The sequence below is a fragment of the Lissotriton vulgaris genome, chromosome 8, assembly GCF_964263255.1.
Source record: "Lissotriton vulgaris chromosome 8, aLisVul1.2, whole genome shotgun sequence".
Taxonomy (NCBI): Eukaryota; Metazoa; Chordata; class Amphibia; order Caudata; family Salamandridae; genus Lissotriton; species Lissotriton vulgaris.
The window spans coordinates 487,136,660-487,157,309 of NC_141696.1; the positions used below are offsets into that span (position 1 = coordinate 487,136,660).

The 20,650-nt window shown below is 45.9% G+C and overlaps 1 protein-coding gene across 1 annotated transcript in view; it reads right to left on the minus strand.

Annotated features, from left to right (window-relative positions):
* UXS1 (UDP-glucuronate decarboxylase 1) overlaps window positions 1-20,650 on the minus strand; it is a 226,566-nt gene that overhangs the window by 92,071 nt on the left and 113,845 nt on the right. The window contains exons 8-9 of the mRNA XM_086934303.1: window positions 19,517-19,576; window positions 3,056-3,177 (exon numbers count right to left, since the gene is read on the minus strand). Coding sequence (XP_086790429.1) covers window positions 3,056-3,177; window positions 19,517-19,576 — 182 coding nt within the window. The remainder of the gene's footprint in view (window positions 1-3,055; window positions 3,178-19,516; window positions 19,577-20,650) is intronic.

Sequence of the window (20,650 nt, forward strand, 5' to 3'; positions counted from 1 at the left end):
GTAGTTTATGACATGCCCTGGGATGAAGACTCCGGGTGGCGCAGAACGATCCTGTGTGTTATTCAGGATGGCATTAAAGCCTCCCCCATATTAGTGTCACATTCCATCAGGGAAATATTGGACCAGACCATGTCAAAGAAGTTAGAGTCATCTGTATTGAGCCTGTAAATTGCCACCAGGGTGATGGTTTTTTTCCAGTTTGCCACTTATGCTAATGTATCTGCCCTCAGAGACAACTGCGGTATGGGACATGGTCCATCCTAGTCCTCTTCGTATCAATAGAGCCACTCCACGTGCATAATTTGAGTAGACCGGGGAGTGCACATCACTCAAGTGTCTGTTATGTAGTTTGGGTCTGACATGTTTTGGAGATGAGTTTCTTGTAGAAAGCATATGTCTATCTTAAGTCTGATTAAGTACGCGTAGAGGAGGCATGCTTTTCTGTGGTCATTAGGCCCTCTAATATTCCAAGTAAGGAAAGTAACCAAAGTCATGAATGCTGCTAGTTTACAGACATGTTGCAAGTATGCCCGGGTTTAATGTTTAGCTCATGTTCAAATTGTAGATGTCCAAGGTAGGTATGTTGTTAAGGTTCTTTGATGTGCAGGGTGAGTGGGTGACCCCTCTTGTGCTCGCTTTTTAGTGTTGTGTGCCCTAGTGTCCCAAACCCGCCCCAACTGCAAAACTAGTCCCCCCCCCCCCCCCCCCCCCCACCCCAAACCCTCAACCTCAATTAGGTTGTGATTTACATCCCTCCCGCCTCCCTCCAACTGAAAAGTAACTCAAAAACGAACTTCTCAATGGGAGTTCTGCTGTGGGGGCCAGAGTCGCCAGAGTACTGCCCAGCCACAGCAGCGGGGTGGCCGTGCATTGTATGTACAGTAGGCAAAGTAGGGTATGCAGTTATGAGATAGTATTTTGAGCACAGGCCTTAAGGCATAGATGTACCAGCATTTTGTATTGCAAGTGGCCTAGGCTTAGTTTTATATTATCAGTCAGTCACTCATGCCAGTGTCTGCTCCAGTGTTCTGAGTGGGCCTGGGTGACTTTTTACAGCTGCTGATGTGCTTGGCGTATTTGAGGGCTGACTCTGCATATGTGAAAATGTAGGATTGTCCATCAAGGTCACTTTTAGTTTGGCTTGGTGAAGCAAAGCGTATGGAATTTCGGCCTGTTGTAGGATGTGTTTGGTAAGCCGAAAGTCACGGCGGCCGCTTGTACCGTGGGGGTGAAGTCAGCATAGAACAAGATATTGTTTCAATGATGATCAATAGTTCTGCGCTCTCTAACCAGGCACAAAATGTTGTTGCAGTGCCGATAGTTGAGTATACGCGCAATGATAGGTCTTGGTGTGGTGCCCACTGGGGGGGGTCGGGGACCCAGCAAGCAGTGTGCATGTTCTACTATGAACACGGAGGAGAGATCTGTGCCAAATAGGTCACACAGTAGAGTCTCTATGTAGGGTTCCAACTAGGGGATCGCTGTCTCAGGATTTCCTGTTATACTGAAATTATTTGGCCTAGAGCGAGCGAAGTCCTAATTTTTTGCTTTGATCGTGTGGAGGACCTTTTCCATCTGGAGAAGTTGGTCTTTGGATTCCACCAGGAACTCGTGCACATCCGAGACTTGATTTTCTAAGAGGTCTCGTCTGGTTTCATGAGAGTCAACCTGCGTTTTGACTATGTTCAGCCTGGAGATCAAAGTGTCCACTTTGGTGTCAATGGTCTTGAGGCTGGTTCTGACCTCAAGCAGGATTCCCCGGAGGTCCTCTGACCCCCTCGGCTGTCCGCCTCTGTGTTAGTGTCTGGGCCTGATTCCATAAGGCAGGTAAGCAGTTTATTATCAAATGGCAACTTTGATTGCTTGGGGCCATTTTTCCCCATTCTGCAGAAGAGAGGGTACCAAGACCACGGCCAGCGAGCAATGAAAGGTGTATGTGGTAGGGGCAGAGCGCCGCAGGGATGAACCCGCTGTGAGATGAAGCTGGTAAGCGATGGGCTGTATTTCAGTTTTAGCCTAGATCTTCAATTCTGCCTTGAGGCGAACACTTCTCGATCATGTGGCTCTGAGCCCCTGGGGTCCTTTATGGTGTTTCCTCCGGCTGCAGGCTGTTTCGCCTTCCCCCACCCGGGCAACATTTTTGAGTGTGGGGGAGGTCACAGCATGTATGGGGATAGGCCTGCACGATGCACTGCCCGGACGCGACCCCACCTAGGCTCAATACCTAGTCCGGCAGCAAGCAATGCGCGGCAGCCCCAACCACACATAAATTCAAGAAAAAAAGACCTACAATCAAGCCGGCTCCGGTATGGCTCCAAGGATCTGGAACTCCCTCCCCCCCCCCGAAGTCAGGATGAACCCTTCCACTGCCCTCTTCAAAAAAGAAGTCAAAGGGCACTTGATGAAGAAATTTCAACGTCAGTCAGGCTTCTCCATTGGACGCTGAGGTCACAGACGTTCATTTGTGACCCAACTGCCTGGCTCACGAGAATGTAGGACATTACGAGACTGAATTTTTCACTTTGTTGATTCTGTTTGTTTGCTAGGACCCTTCTTGATTTATAAACTGTAAAGCACTCGGATACCCACGATGGTCATGTTCGTGCTATATAACATTTTCTAAATAAATAAACTGTTTCTTTGATAAAGTATTTTGTGCCTTGTGTTGTATCCTCGTGTAGAGGATACTAGTTAGGGTTATATAAATAAATACATATTTTTATAACTACTGTGTGGTTCTCATTTTATTTAGTTAATACTAAAGGTGATCATCTGGTAAAACAAGCTGCTTTACATTCCTTCCACATTAAGCCTGAAGGCTGCTCTTCACAGCTACCACTGGGATAGCTAAAGGATATCTTTGACCTTAAACATCATAAGGGTCGTTTGGACTGGTGCAAGGTGCCCACTTTAATTAATTAGTGGACAGCATATACCAGGCTAACTTCTCACAACCTCTACTTCTAGATAATCACAATTAATGTGACATACTCTCTATTCTGTTTTAGCTTTTGACAGTAGTGTGGACAGTATAATCTCAAGCATGCTAACTAACCTGCTTCATGTAGGCATAACACATAGTTTCAGCAACTCTTTTGCCTTCGTCATAGCAAGCTCGGGGACCAATGGGGTTTACATGGCCCCAGTAATCTTCATTTTGAGGGTGTACTTCAGGATCTGAAAGGACAAAATTACAGTAAATATCAGACATTCGTTTTGGCCTAAAAGGCCAACATTCTTATGTAGGTGCACTTAAGAAATGGCTCAGCGGGAGAAGGCAAGCTTGATTTTAAAAAGTGAGTAATCTGGCTTGGTTGTTATAAGTGTAGTAGTCTGAAGTTCTTAAATGAAATGAAGTGCTTAAATGCCTTCAAGTAAAGTGGTAGAGGAAAGTGTTAAAATATACAAAAAAACATTTACCAATATTCAAGATGGGCTGTCCCAAGAAATACTGAAGGGTCTGGGGGAAGTCGTTGGGAGGAATGGTTTAGTCTCGCCGGGAATGTTCAAATGTATATCGTGTGAATTTGTCCATCCCTGTGAATGGGTTACTCAGAACATTGCCTATATTTCTATATTATCATGGTGTCGGGATGATTGGCTAGTGCTCTTTGTTAAATCAATAAAAATGTGTTTATCAAAAAAACTATTTTCAAGATGGAGACAGTTTTGTCCATTTCAAAACCACAAGACTGGTAATTCAGGTTCTCAACAAAAGTTAAAGACACTTTACATTCAATGTGTGGTGCAGAAGGATGTCTTTGAGTGTTAAATTTAAACCCCTTCCAGAGAAAATGATAGGCACTGGCCATCTCTGTACTATCATAAAGGGTATGCTCCAAAAGGGAAAGGGGAGCTAGCCTCAAATCCGAGACCTACAGCCTAGAATAACACTCAATATGGCGTTCACACCACTTTAGCACTGATTAAGTCTTTCAACATAGTCACGTTTAGACTATAGATCTCTCACACTCAGAAATCTGCACTACATTCATTCAACTAGGCAATTCTCCTAAGATCCACCCTTTCACCAATTATTTGCAATAAATGCATGAAGTCACTGGCTGCCCTACTGTACGCATACAATGCACTATTCTTCATGTATGCAAATGACAATCTGGTTATCATTTTTAAGAATGAAGACACGGTGCGACAGTCTGCCAGCAACTGTTCCAATGCTCAAATCACTCTGCTCATGATCAGATAAACTTCAAAAGTTGTGTGGGTAATTGTAGCATTGCCATTTCATTGACCCAAGAGGAAACATCACCATTGTCCAAAAAAGCTCTCTCCGCATGACAACCACCGGCCCGAACAACACTACGACCCTCATGGAGCATCTCCACTTCCAGTTCCAGACCAACTTTAAAACTACTCTCCATGGAACCCTCATGTACAGGCCGACCGGCCACCAAACTCCTTTCACTGACACCATATCGCGGACCTCATCGTACCTCACGCCCTCGCTTCCACAGACTACATCCTACTCTGAGACGTAAACTTCCACCTGGACAACCACTACAACTCAAACACCATCGTCCTCTTAGCGAACCTCGCCAACATAGGGCTGAAGCAACTTGTCACTGCCCCCAAGCACACAGTGGGACACACTCGACCCAGTCTTCGCAGAAGGAAACGGCGTTTCCTACAGCCACACCAAGGAACTCCTCTGGACTGACCACCACTACATCTACTTCTCCTTCAGAAAACCCACCATACAGAAGCACGCCAACCACCTCCCCGGTAGAAGCGGGAACAAAGTCACAGAAGTACAGCTCACCTCTGCTCTCACTTGCACTCCACCTCCAACAATGCCACACGCTAACATTGTGGCGCGAAACCTTCACCGCTGGATCACAAACAGCGCCAACACACTAGCCCCACTCAAGAAAGCTACAGGATGACACAGCAAGAAAGCAAGCTGGTTTCCCTCTGAACTCCAAGAATCCAAGCCAACCTGACAACTCGAAAAGACATGGAGGAACAGCAAAAACCCCAAAACACGCACTGCTTACAGAACAGTCACCACCGCACACCACCAACTCTTAAAATCCACAAAGAAAAACTTCCTCCAAGGCAGAATCCTCACCAACGCCCACAACTCCAAATAATTTTTCTCCATCAAGGAATTTCCCTCAGCAGCGAAACAGAAATCCCACCCTCCCATGACCTCTACAACAGACTCAGCACCTTTTTTCACCTCAAGATTAAGACGCTCTACGATAACGAAGACCTCTGCACCACTCCAGCTCCCCCCCAGCGATGCCACCCAACACACCCTGCTCACGACAGAAGACACCTTAAATACCATTTAGACCAACCACTCTGGAGCACCCTCAGACCCCTGCCCTCCCCACATCTTCTGTTGTAAATGAATCTCGGACCCTAGTATAAATTTCCCGATTCATGTCCTTATATAGGCATAGAAATCATGATCATATTTGGCCTAAACCATACAGCCCAAATACGGCATGGATACTTCCACTAAGCTCCAAGAATTAACAACGTTTTTTGGAAAAAAAACCGCCTACAGCAGCTCGGGACTTCCCCCTGCTTGAATATTAAGTTCTCCTAGAACTCCCAGCGTTTTCCAAGAAATGAGCCTTTGAATGACGTTATTAAGTCCAAACATGCGTCAAACTCGGCACCTTCAAAGTATAAATATGCCTTGATTTGCCTAAACAAACACACAGTGGTTTGGAGCAGATCGACTATCTACTTGCCCGACGCCCTGCAGCCGCAAGTGCCGAAGGAAGCCGACCCTCCAGCAGAGGTACTGCGAGACTCTGTCATTTCTCCTGCCAAGACATCCAGCTCCAGTGTTTCCAGGCTACCCTTGCGGGTATCTGGGAAATCGAGTCCCGAGAACGAGATACAAGACCCCCTTCATTCTAGAACAAAGGTACGGAGCTGATTAGACCTCTTAGAGAATTATCGGAATCAGATTCCTGGCAGAGAACTCCTAAACTTGAACTCCTCCTCTTATACTCCTTCCCTCTTACCAGACTTAGGTTAGGTACATCGGGGTAGGCGTATTCTAGAAGCACCAGTTGAGTATTTTAGTCATCCTTTTATCACTGTATGTATTGTATGTATTTTATGTATTTTATACATTTTATGCACTTTATGGCTTAGAAACCATATCATGCTTTTACAGTACTACGTTGTAATTCTGTTCGTATTATATGCATTGTACTTCATAGTAAGCTCTACTATTGTAGCAGTTCATTTTCAATGCTTGAGAAAGAAGACTGTTCAATAAAATACCTTTTTTATTAAAAACGCCCGTCTCTCTATTTCTCTTGCACCTCTGGTGAAACTAAGCTTGCACGATTGACTGAGTGAAATAGTTATCTATTGTTTCCGCGACTCTAGAGATTTGATTTCTTATTCTTGTGAAACAAAGTTGTCATGTTTTATGCGGTTGTCAGAAACTAATCCCCTCTTGTTTATTCGAGAAAGTTTCTAGTGACCTCTGAGCCAGCTGGCACTCACAATTAAGTCTAATATAACTGGTAGAGACCTAGTAGACCTCAGTCATACGTCTAAGCTACAGGATATATTATTCCAATGCGCAGAGCCTATTGGGAATATAGGAACTACACTACATGGCGCCCAACGTTTGGTGAGGCGATAATTTAACGCTAGATAGTAGAGTAACTCAGTCGTGCTTTTCACTCAGGCCCCTCTTTCCCGTAAAAACTCCAATAGACATCTGGAGTGGGTGAAAGGGCATAATATCCGCCAAAACTTAGTAGGACGAGAATCCTATGTATTAGTTTTTGGTTTAGTCAAAGTTGAAGGATTCAGTGTTCCAAAATATTGTGCACCTAATCTTTGTTTCCTTGAAAATTGTTCTGCAGAACTTTTAATAAATAAAAATGTCGGAGAGTGACGACGAAAGGGAGAGAGCTAGAATAGCAGCTCAAGCAGTCTTAGATAACACAGCTATCCAACAAAATGACCCGGATGCTATATTCATCCCGGCAAATATAACGAAAACCATAACTATAAAACTTATGGAAAATGAGGTATCATCGAGAGGTGGTAAAGTTATATTTGTGTTAGAGGCACATGAATATCGGCAGACAGAGGCATTCTATTCATGGATTACTTTTCCACAAGCAAATCCAGTAACACAGGAGTTCCACTACTACAAAATAGAGGAACCGCCAGCGGAATACGTTCCTTTCGAGGACCTTGAAATTCCACTAACTTACCAAGAGCACCAGCTCTGGTTTAAAGGCGCCCTAAAACAACAAAATCACATTACCAGGCTCGGTCCACTAGGTAGACCAGGAGCTACATGGCCGGTTCTAGTCAGCTATACACCACATCCTGACATTGAAGAAATGTCAGACAGAGAACTTTTAGCTCAGCTAAAACAATTAATAAAAGCATATAGGCAATTAGGCAATTAGTTAAATTTACAATTGACAGTCCGACCTGCTATCAGAAGTTAAAAGAAACAGATATAGCAGACCAACCTTATGAGCTTGCCAGAATTATTGAAACAATTTATAATTTTCAATCTTTATTTCGGCCGAATTGACCATCAAAGATATGCAGTAGAACACATGTAATACAATGTAAAACCATCAAAGATATGGAATAAAACACATATAATTAAGTGGTCAACTGCGACTTTGAAATACGGGTGCGAGTATGCCAGACATTTGTAAGGAATTTGGCTAGTGCAAAGACCGTTGGTCCCGAGACATCAGTTTTTAAAATTCTATACATCGGGAGGTATTCCCTACAACCAAAATTTCTGATAAGGGGTAAAAGCCAATATTTCCTAGCGGCCTTGTAAGTTTGACAAAACAAGACCACATGTAGGTCGCTTTCCTTATCACAGGTACATGCCGGGCATTGCTTGGTAGAGGGCGGTGTTGACCAGGAGCTGGTATATGACCGCAGAGGCAGTGTGCCATATCTCCATTGGAGAAATAGCTTCCTGGTCAGCACAGGAGTCATCCCGTCCAGGACCCTCTCCAGCCTGTAGGAGTCCTTGCTTTGTATAAATACAGATGTTAATGACCCCTCACGCTGGGAGTCTAAAACCATAGCCAGTTTCTGCTCATAGTAAACCTTGGACAAGACTCTTCGTGGGATCCTAAGTGACGCATTAGCTGGATCGGACCATAGATCTGGAAACCCCATTCTCACACAGGACTTTTTTTATATATTTTATCCACGGAATCTGTAAGGCTTTGGGGTGGGTTAGAAACTCCCTCAGTTCTGCCCTGTAGGAAAAAAAGTTCCTCACTGCTCCATAACCTTCGCCAGAAGGCTATGGGTCTGAGGCCCAATTCGTCTGCTATGGGTCTCAGACCCAAGTCCATCCTCAAAGGGAGGAGCGGTGTGCTAGACGGGAGTGCAGCTATCTGTCTTAAGAATTTGTTCTCAGTTATAGACAAATTGTGGGCAGGTGTATGGCCCCACAATTCTGCCCCATATGTGATGGCACCCCTAGCCTGTGCCTTGTAGATCTGGATAACCGGCCCCAGTGGTCGATATGTGGAAGTTTTCATCATCCGTGCGATGCCACCCGTGGACTGCACTAATTTGAGGTTAGCCCTAGTCTGGTGTGTTCCCCAGGACATGGTTTCATTCAACGTTACACCCAGATATTCAAAGGTGGAGACTCTCTCTAAGCGTGATGATCCCAGCAAGGGGTTCGGGCGTGATCTTTGGGTTGGGTTCAGGACCATGAACTTAGTTTTTATAACATTGATCTCTAGCCCCCTTTCCGTACAGAAAACCACAAAAGAATCAAGGATCCTCTGTATCCCCATGGGGGTTTTGGACAGCAGCAGGGTATCATCTGCAAACATAATTGCAGGTACCCTGCTGCCGTTCAGTTTGGGAGCATCAGTGTATTCAATGCCATTGAGATGGGCGATTACCCCGTTGACAAAGAGGCAGAACAGGGTCGGTGCCAATACACAACCCTGCCTAACCCCTCTGTCAACGGGGAATCTGTCCGTTAATTCTCCAAGCTTCCCGCACCTAACCCGGGCATAGTTGTTTTGATGCAGTCTCTGTAAGATTACCAGAATGTCCGGGGGGACCCCCATCTCGGCCAGAACACTCCAGAGTTTCCCTCTAGGCACCAGGTCGAAGGCGGCCCGCAAGTCCACAAATATGGTGTACAAGCTGCCGCCCTCGAGTATCGCCGTCCTCCAGTAGATAATGTTCAAACGAAAAACCTGGTCCACTGTGGAGACTCCCTTCCTGAAGCCTGCCTGGTATGGACTGAGGGCGTCGGTTTCCTCCGCCCAGTCCTGGAGGCGATTCAACAGTAACCTACCAAAAAGCTTCTGGGGCACGTCAATTAGACTGATTGGTCTGTAGTTGGCTGGGAGCAGAGACGAGCCCTTCTTAAATATAGGAACCACCTCTGCCCCCAGCCAAGTACTCGGGATTTCCATGCCATGCAGGACTGCATTAAATACAGTAGCAAGGTAGGGGGCCCAAACATCGGGCTCCTGCTTGAACAGGTCCCCGGGGAGACCGTCCAATCCTGGCGCCTTTCCCGATGCCAGACCTGCAATTGCTGCCTTAACCTCCCCCACTGTGATCGAGTCCCCGCCATACTCAGCCAGTGCATTACCGATTGCAATCATGGTTTCTCCCAGCTCTGAACTATAAAGTGACTGGAAGTGTGCCTGCCACACCCCTGCTGCAATATTTGGCTCTATTGCCGAGTGGAGGCTCCCCGATTCCCCATTTACTACTCGCCAAAACATTCGGTAGTCTCTTGTTGCGAGGGAGCTAGTAAGCTCCTCCCATTGGCCCTCCTCCCATTCAGTTTTAGCATGAGCAACTAATTTTTTATATGCCCGTCTACTTTCACGTCGCTTCTCTCCGCCTATTCCCTCCTTGATGCTACTGAGGAGTTCTCCCTTTGCCTTCCTGCAGGCCGCATTGTACCATGAAGTTTTGTGTTGTTGCCCCCTCCTAGGATTCTGTACCTTACTAAAGAGCTCACATGCTGCTCCCTTTATAAGGTTCTCGTGGGCCTGATATAATTTATTATGGGAGTCTTTGTTGCCCACATCATTAGCTAAATCTCCCACTTTTTCCAAAATTGGAATTAATCCTGCGTAGAGCCTCGGGAGTTTCACTTGACTCGTGACTAATTTTTCCCACCTGATTCTTCTCCTGTTATTACCCAGTAGAAGTTCAGGTTTGTTCTCCTCCTTAGTTGTGATAGGGGCTTCCATACCAGGGTGGATAAGATCTAATTCTAGGGCATTGTGGTCACTATCTAGTCTTTCGGTAACCCTGAAGTCCAGAATGGATGACCAGTTCGCTAGCTGTGCAAGGGCGTAATCCAAGCGGGACTCTCTTCCCACTCTGTTGTACGTGGGTTTGCTTGGTATATCAGACTTAATACGCCCATTGCAAGCTCTGATTCCATGCTTTAAGGTTAGGGCAGTAATCTGAAGTGCTAGAGGTGTCCATGCCTTCGGGGGAGGTGCTGCTACAGAAGGTACTGACCACCTGAACTCTTCTTCCATGGGAAATCCCTCTAGAAGACCAGCCAGTGGCTCAAAATGAGAATTTAGATCCCCCCCAACTACGTAGGGGGTGCCCCTTGGGATTTCGCATAAATAAGCTGAAAGCTCATCTATAGTGGAAGATTCTCGCAAAACTCCCACTGGCCTAGAATAGATGTTTATCAAGGCAAGTTTCGCTAGATTTGGCAAAGCCAGTAGGACCACTAAAATGTCCTCCGATGGCACAGGTAGGCGTGAAGCCTGGCACCCAAGGTGGGATGCCACCCAAGTTGTAAGTCCACCTGAAGGGCGGCCCTTACCCTCCCACCTGGCCGGGATAGAAAATGACTGGTAGCCCTGCTGAATATATTCTTCCCTTGCCCAGGTCTCCTGGAACATACACACATCCCCAGTCTCGATATAAGTAACCCAGTCATGTGTGTCCATCTTATTAGCTAGGCCGGCCACATTCCACCAGATTAGCCTCAGATGTGTTAGTTTGAGGGGTGCGGGGTTGGTAAGCGGATTAATCGCCATTACCCCCACTGACACAGTGTTATTATTATTGGGCACACCCTCCCTTAGAGGCCCCGTCCCCACCTTTACCCGCATGTTAGCCTTTTTGGCTCGGTCCTTCACACGTGTGCGGCCTCGATCAAGGTGCAGGGACAGTGCATGTTCAATAGGCTTGGGATCTACCACTCCCCCCCCCCCCCCCCCCCCCCTTGCGTGATCGTTAGCTACCTTCCCTGGAGGCTCTAAGTCCTCCCCTTCTACTATCTGAGAACTAGGCAAGTGTCGCGATACATCACCATACAGAGGGAGGTATCTACAGGGAAGGGAACACGTGATGTGATAGGTGTGTATACGGATACTGATGGTCAGTCCACCCAGTCTAGACATTCGTACCTGTTGGCAAGTGGTGGGCCACACCATCCCAGTGGTTGAGCAGGGAGCAAATTCCTGTTCCCATTCCCTGGCCACCCCCCCCCCCCGATCCCCGCGTCTATCCCAATTCCCCACTTGGGTCCATCCCCAGGCTGAGCCTGTATTATATCGGGGTGCTGGGGGGTAAAAATAAGACAACCTGTTTGTCCCTATCCCATCCATGGTTGCATGGTCACCCCACGAGCAAATGTGCTCCACCGTGTTGGGATCCACGAAGTTAACAATAATGCAGTCGCCCTGAATGTTTTTGGGCACAGCGCCCAACCATGCTACCCTTCTTACTGACGTGACTCTGCTGTCCACGAATGGTGGGAGGGGTCTGTTCGTGGAGAGCCAATGAATCACTTTGTTTTTTAGCGACCGGGGAGTTTCGTGGGCATCTTCCGTTAGCTCAGGGACACCAGTCATGATTACCACATATGGAGTGGATTCAGGGGGGGGATGGACAGGTAACCCTCCCCTATTTCCATTTCTAAAGGTGGATTTGGGAGCTACAGGTGCCTTAGTTGTTACAGGAGTGGGGATTTGGAGAGGTACGGGGGCCTTGGGGCGTGGTGGGGCCAGGACAGTTTGTGCGGGGACTTTGGGAGGAGGCGGAGCCGGAGCAGTTTGTATTGGCAGATTCTTCTGTTGTACTGCTCCGGTCACGCCAGGTTTTTTGGGTGGAGGAGGCAAACCCTCCTTTGGTGCTTTAGAATTCGTTTTGGGAGGCGCATTTTGTATGGCCCTAGCATCTCTTTTTGCTGAGGCTAGGGTCAATTCCGCCAGCTGCTTTTCCACCCTCTGGAGGGACTGCTCTAACGGTTTTAGGTGAGTTCTAAATAAATCCCAGATTTTTACCAAGAGGAGGTCATTGTTACTACATGATTTACACTCCCCATCTATGCTAATATCACAACTGCTCACACTTTGATTCGTGTTGTCCATGGGCGTCGGGATTACAATTTGTGCAGGTGGGTCAGAAGGGTCAGTAGCTCCCTCCTGTAGCAATAGCCCCAAGCCTGCAGGCTGCGCAGTTGGGGGTAATATATGCAGGAATTCAGGATTAAGGCAAGACAGGGAGGAGGTGGTTTTACGGCGATTGTTCCCTTTGTTACTACCCTTTTTCCTAGTCTTAGGAATTGCACCCTCTTTCAGCCCCCTACTTACAGATGGGCTCGGGACAGTGCTAAGTTGGGAGGTGAACATTACAGGTGACTTTTCTAGTGCCAAGTTAGAATCGGTGAGGTTTAGGGAAGCCAACAGGTCCACAATACCTGGAACCCTGTGGACTTCTGCTGCTACAGTCAACAATGGAGCAGGTTCTAGGAGACGATGTGGAGTTGTTGCTGCCGCTAACAGGCCCAATGAAGAGCGTCTAGCGACCGCAAGGTCCTGTGAGACTCGACGCACTAACAGAGTAATACCCTGAGTGATTGCGTCGTTGGCCTTGGCTATAAATTTATCAATGGGACCTGTAACCTGGCCTGCAGTTTGTATCTGCTTTTTAACAGCACTCCTCATACTTCTAGTTGACATACTCAATCACAGGCAATTTACAAGTAATGCAATATCTGATACTTGACGAAAAAATAAAGATAAAAAAGGGCAATCAAGTGACGGGCACCTATATTATGTGTAGCTTTGCGTATGTAATGTAAATGTATGTATGAATGTAATGTTTAGGCATTTATATAGCGCACTACTTACCCGGAGGGTCCCAAGGCGCTTCGACCGCTGCGAAACCCTTCCTGGCTTCCCTGAGAGATGGTCCCTTAATGGGTATCTCCAGGGTGAGACCAGGCATCCCCGGCGGTCTGGTGGGGCCGTTAGTGAAGATGAGGCAAGCTAATGCCCAGAGTTGCCGAGTGTGATCGCTGATCAGAGTGGGCACCGAGGCAAGAGAATTATCGAGTCCGCTGACCCTGGTCCAGTAACCTGCCGCGCCGGGATTCGAACCCTGGTCCCGGGCCGTCCTCTGCTCTCGGGTCTGCCGCCTCTAACCAGTGAGCCACACTACTTCACTATGAATTGAAGTAATGAATAATTACATAAACACAAAAACCAATTATTGAAACATCATATGAAGAATTAGGTAGAGATGGGTGGAAAACCATTGAAGCCCCAACTGACAGAAAATCCTGAAAAAACATTTATTAAGAATAATCTCACTACTCCAAAAAAGAAGTGGTAGAGTAATAAACAAACTCTTCCTAGAGAAAAATATTCTCAACCCAGAGGAAGGTCTCCCCAACAGAGAGACAAGTTTCCCCAAAGGGAGCCCTCTGAAAAGAGATATAATCTCAGGAATAGGGATAATTTAAAAAAACCTGACAGATATCAAGATAATGATACACGTCCCTCTCGATCTTTTCATACTTCCTCGCAGAAATCGGAAAGAAGAGGACGGTCAGAACACAAGAAATAACGCGTCAAGTCCAAAGACAAGGAACCCGTTCATCAAAGTAAAAAAGCTCAGTTTTCCAAAAAGAAGGTAGCGAGCATAAAAGTTAGACATGCTGAGGATCTTGAGAACGCAACTCAAGAACAGGGAGTGGGCTCAGACAATGATAGACAGCGCAGCAGAAGTAACCATAGTTCAGAAGATCCTGAAGGATCATCTGAAGGATCATCTGGTGCAGTGGACTTGAATGAATGCATTCAGGTTGAAACTGCAGACACCAGGGTTAGTATACCCCATAAGTTATATGAAGTAACACTCGGGATGGAGGGGGACATAACTAGAAAAATAAGAGCACTCTTATGGGAGAAGCTCTCCAAGGGCTATGACATTCTTCTAGCTGAACAAGACTGGCCACCTGAATTTGTCAGGGAGTGCCTACATGGCGAAGAGATAATTATGCAAGCCTTCTCTAATCACATTCCAATTCATAAAAAATATACATATGCCAGAAAATGGGCAGTAGCCCAAGCTCCAGCATTATATAAAAATCATTCAGGATGGGATGAGGATTCTCCTCACCATAAAATCCAGGTAAAAAAACCAACCCACTAAACAAAGGCAGTACCCGGTTAAGCAAGAAGCTAAAAAACAGGTCAGGGAGATTTTAAATCAACTTGAATACCAAGGGGTGATCGTAACATGCACCTCATCTATGAACAATCCTTTGTTTCCTGTATCCAAACCAGACAATTCATATCGTCTAGTATTGGATTACAGACACCAAAACTCTTGTTGCAAAACATTTGCAGTACAAAACTCACACAGTGCAGCACTGATGAATAACATTGTGCCCAAAAAATATAAAACGACATTAGATATTTCAAATGGATTTGTCTGTCAAAATATTGCACCAGAAAGCAGGCATTTGACCGCTTTCTCAATTTTGGGGACAGAACGACAATTTTGTCGTCTCCCCCAAGGATTCAAGAATAGCCCAGGGTTATTTTCAGCAAGAGTAACAGAGTTACTCCAAACGTACGATGAGGAGGCATTATCTTATGTCGCTGACATCTATCTTACGGATGACGACTTGGACAAGCACTTGAAAAGAGTGAACACCATAATACTTGGGTTCGCTTCTGAGGGGTATAAATTCAATTTAAAAAATCAAGAATTGCCCACCTCAATGTCATATTCTTGGGATATGAGTTGTCAAGTGAAGGCAAAAGCCTAGCAGCAAACTTTCTAGAGAAATGTGCGCTGCTCCAACCCCCAAAAATGCTAAAAAAACCAGGCATTTCTAGGTTTCCTGAATTTTGGAAGAACTTACGTTCTGAATTATGCAGAGAGGGTTAAACCTCTCTACAAATTAATCAAACCTGATTTTAAACCATCACATTGGACTCAAACACACACAGAAATGTTGTGTTCAGTACAAACAGACATGTTAGTAAAAACTAAACTAGACACACGCGAAAACGTGCTTAATCTTGTAATCCGAGTCATCCCAGGAAGATGCGGATTTACGTACCTAACCTTTAATGAAGGAGAAACTGTACCAATAGCTTACAAATCACACTTTTACACACAAACAGAAATGAAGTTCAATTCTACAGAGAAAATTCTGACAGCGGTTCAAACTGCTGTAGCAAAAGAGAGAGCTCTCGCACAGGGTAAACGCATAATGAGCGTTACACCTGTACCTACCTTAGAGGCAGTGACAAGAGCAAGCATTCCTAATTCAAAAGCTCTACATCCGAGATGGATACAATGGGTTAACTATCTTTGTTCTTAGGTGGAGAGCGGTTGATGATAGTGTTTTCTAGCTCTGTCTTCGGACGGATTCCCTCTGCCTTTACTTTATGACCCAGGAATTCTATTTCTTCGAAATCTTGCATTTCTCTTTCTTTACTGTTAGTCCCTGTTCTTTGAATCTCTCCAGTACTTTTCTCAACCTGAATCCATGTTGATTCTTATTCACCGCGAAAATCAGCATGTCATCCTGTTAGCACATGACCCCAGGAATGCCTTTGAGCAAGTTACTCATTATCCTTTGGAACACTGCCGCGGCAGAGACCAGCCCGAACCGCATAAGCTTAAATTTGAAAGCACCACCATGACCGTGATGAATGCCGTGAGTTCTTGATAGTCAGGGTGGAGTCTAACCTGGTGATAGGCAGAGGCCAGGACTAGTGTGATAAATATCTCTGCTCCCTCCAGCGTGCACATCATTTGTGAGATGTTTGGAAGTGGGAACTTGTCCACGATAACTTCTTTGTTCAGCGCCCTAAGAACAATGCATCGCCGAACAGACCCATCCGTCTTCTTGGCTGCAACTATTGGTGCCAGCCACTCTGTGGCTTCAATTGGTTCTATCACCTTTAATCTACATAGTTTCTCCAACTCTTCCTTCACCGCTTCCTGTATGGCAATGGGGAGGTTTCGGACCTTGGCTGCAATGGGCTTGGCATTCTCCTTGAGCTTTATTCCTTGGGAATAATTTGAGGCAACCCAGGTCCTCCGCAAAGACCTCTTTGAACTCTTCCTCTATTCCCACTCTTGCTCTTCCCACTTCCTGTATTAGTATCTGGGTATCCTTGTTGGGATTAAGATATATGCCTAGTTCCTTTTGTGCTTGCCACCCCAGAATGTTATCACCCTTGCTAGACACGTAGATCTTGGTAGGCGTTACCCAGTCTTTGTAGCCAACTGTACCCTAAAAGTACCCTTTCATGCCTATCGGCTGCCCCGTACCCTCCTGGTCTTACATCCATTTTCTTGAGACTAATTTTGCTCTCCCTCTCAAATTCTACTGCAGATATGACTGATCTTGGAACATGAATCAAACATTGCTTCCATCCCAGTCCCTTCCACAGTTATTTCATCCTTGGGACTGCAAACTGACTCTCCCTGTACTTGCAACACAATGTCATTGCAAACACGAGTGGAGGTTTCCCTACCCTGTTTTTTGTAATTGCTAATAATTATGCAGCATTGCCTGAAATGTCCCCTCTTCCCACACTTATTGCATAATGACTTCAGGGCAGGACAATCCCTGTCACTCGCCATGTGACCTTGCTTGCCGCACCGGTAACAGTTTCCTTTGGAACTCCAACTCCCTCTTGCCTGCTTCTGCTCCTTTTTTTGTTCCATGACTGCGAGTATATTCTCACCTTCCACTGACACTTCATTCACCTTGACTTTACTCCCAACATCTTGCTTTATTTCATTCACACATTGCATCATGTGTTCCACTTGTTTCGCTACTATGAGCACATCCCCCAGGGGCGGGTCGTCTTTTAGCCATAGCTCCTCTCTTATGCGTTCAATCTTACATGTCAAGACAAACTGGTCACGGATTCTCTTCACAGGCTCCCCCAAACTTGCAGGTAGCTGCTAGTTTACGCAGTTCAGAGACAAACTCCTCTATTGTCTCACCTTCTTTTTGCCCTCTCTTCCCAAAATGATAATGCTCCATAATGGTGCTTATCTTCAGTAGGTAATGTATATCTAGTTTGTTCAGGCTAAATTCAAATTCATTCAACCCCCTCGCACCATTCGCATTAAAATCAGGAAGATGCTCCAACGCCTATTGTCCGTCTGCGACTAGATGATGCATTAAAAGGGAATCTTTCCTTTCAAGCCCTAAGTTTGGTCCACACAACACCGCATAGTTTTGGAACACTTTCTTCCATTTGTTCCACTTGAATTGGTTCCCCGGGGTGGGCAAAAAGAATGGAGGAGGGGTTACATTCTGCATGGCTGTGCTAAATTCCAGGTGAGAGGGGTGTAAAGGCTATAGGATAACTACTAGTGGATGGGAAGAAAAAAAACACACCAAGTTTTAATGTCATAACATTATCACCTTCCTAGAAGGAATACCAAACAAAGAGGAGACATCAGTGACGATAAGAGATGGTGACAGAAACAAGTATTAGGTGTATTCAAACGAAGCTTAAATCTTGTACCCAGTAGATGGCGCTGCAGTACTATAGTATATACCCTGAGAAGGCAGAGACTCTATAACGCTCTGTCCGAGTGTTCCTCCTGTACCCTTTCTTCAGGAGAGTTCACACGATCATGTGGGGAAGACCCAGGCCGTCAAATCCGTCTCAATTGGCCTCAAGCTAAAGCCTAACGCTGCGATATTGCCCAGAAGCCACAGGGCTTCTACGTGGTTCACTTGCTGTGGCCCAATACAGCCCGTATTCCAATCACCCAAGAACCAAAGGTCACACCCTACAATGACACCAACTGTCTCTGGGATCCCTATGTTGGTGTGGTCGGTATTTTCTTTCCCGTGCCTCCTCGGCGCCCTCCCTGCTGCGCTGACGTCACTCTTCTGACAGGACGGCCCCGGCTTCGTTCTGTACGGCGCTCCTCCTCAGCTCGCACTGCCAGTCAGCGCTAGCAGAATGCCCGGGGATTCTTCACACACCACCACTGATCAACATGTACCCAGAAATCCGCTCCGCTTCACAGCCCCATAGTTCCTAACTACGCACGTCCGTCTGCATAGGTTTCCCTCAGCACCAGACTCTGGATGGGTTTCTCTCTTCCTCTGCCGTACCACTCCGCGCTGCCCCGACAGCGTACCTTCAGTGCTCCTCGCCGTCACAATACTCTCCTCGCACCGCTCCTGTCACTGATGCCACTCCGATCTTTCTGCGATTGGTTCGTCCCATACGCGGTGAAGGCGATCACTCCACCAGAGGCAGGTAAATCCTGGTTATTCCTGCCCTTGTTCTTCTTTAACCCCTTCGCTGCTGGCCCGTTTCCGCCGCTGTGCGGTAAACAAACGAACAGGGACGGGCCATGACGAACCCCAGCCGTCATCAGCACACGAGCACAGTAGTGCATGACGGCTGGGGTTCGTCACCAGCATACAAGGGGTTAAGCAAACCATGACGAGTGTGCCTCTACAATCAACTGAAGCACTCTCACCCGCGATGAAGTTTATTTTTCTCACGTTTCCTTCTGCTCGCAGAGTGAGGACTGTGATTACTTTTAAAAATACAGCGTGTTGGGGTCTTTGTTCCACTTCCTGTCCCTTCCTCGTCGCCAGTGTGGAATCAGATCTTAATCAGGACTCAGGAGACCAGGTTGGCGCAGGCAAGAGTCTTTTTTATTAAGATAAAGGTTGCCAGGAAGAAGACCCCAGCCACAGCTCACCGCAGTAGGATCGACTATCACAGGGCGCTCCGCTCGGAACGTTCACCGCTGTGACATTCTACATGATGTCACAGTGGTGTCAACCAAGTGTCAGCCTAACAGGGGGTGAGGAAGAGGGTAAATGTTCTCCCTAGAGCGGAGGATACCACACTCTACCATCAGAAAAAGGAACTCTTTCCTCAAGGAGGGAATGCCATTGAGATTTTATAATGTGTACCTAATGTCTCAGATTGCTTTGGGAAATAAAGAAATTCAATCCGGAATTCAAGTGAATCAAGTGTTAGCAGAGTTAAACAGTAGGCAAGAGAGATGCAGAATATGAGAGGAAACTCTAAAGAAGAGACCACTAATCATCCGATCATACTAACATTAGGGGTCAACCACTAACCTCTTGAAAAAGAAAACAGGTTAAAAAAACCTAAATGCAAAATTAATATGGCGACTGAAGGCAGGAACAACAGAGTTCAAATAAAATAAGGAAAGTCATTCAGCAAAGCAGATAACTTACCCCCATATACCTCAGACGTGGAGGCTAGAAGAAGCCTGGCCCCAACACGCTTTGCTAATCCTACAAGAAGGAGAACACTGGTAATTTGCATAAACACAAAATATACTTTGTACAATATCAGCTACAATACTTAAAAAGGAGTCTGTAAATATTGTGACTTTGGCAATCAGATAAAACACAGCCAGTCAAAGTTAATAACTTGTGTTAATTGTAAAATACTGATGCAGTTGGCAGGCTTACATGCTGTCAATCACACACTACAAATAATTATCTTAAGAACATCTTGTAGGAGGACAAGATGTCCCACAATAAGCTAAGAATGGCATTTCTGTGGGGAATGACAAACTAGCTTTCAAGTGGGCCAAAGTCCTGTTACAACATCTTAAGAACTAAGTCTCTTGGACGGGCGAAAATTCACCAGCTGTATTAAAGAAATATGGAATTGCATGCAACAACGCTTTGAAGGAGTCAGACAGTGCATGTAATGACATATAATACTGTAATAAGTGCAAAGATGTATTTTATACTGTCTGCAGCGTTTGCAAAAATTAAAAATGGCAAAACAAGTTGGAGAAAATGTAGGTATCCTAAATATAGTTCCGTTACATTATAAGTATTTACAAAGAGATAATCATCACGGAATGGTCCTTAGTACAATCAATGTAAAAACTCAAGGCTCCTTTCAGATCTGAAGGTGATTGATTGTCAGACATGAAAAGGCGTCAGCACCGAATGCAAGAATACCAACCTAGTCCACAATACAAGTTTGTCTGGTAAAAGGTGGTGTACGGTGGGTGAATGGACAGGGGCTCCAAATAACTCACAAGACAAGCAGAAATTATTGTCGTGTGTAAGGCGGTCTTGACAGTCAACAGATGCAAAAAGCACCTGTCCATCGACTCAAGTGGGGCACACATATGCAAAGCAAGAGGCAAATGAAGGACCAACTACGACATCACCAGCGGCTTGGGTGGGAAAATATGAATCAGACCTTCAAGAAAACACAACAAGGACAGCTGAACGAGTATACGCAAAAAAAGCCAACAGGGACGACAAATAATATTTAACAGTGCCCACAGCAACTGCACGCCGAGCTAAAGACAGCACAAAAAGCGAAACACCCGACAACTTGGT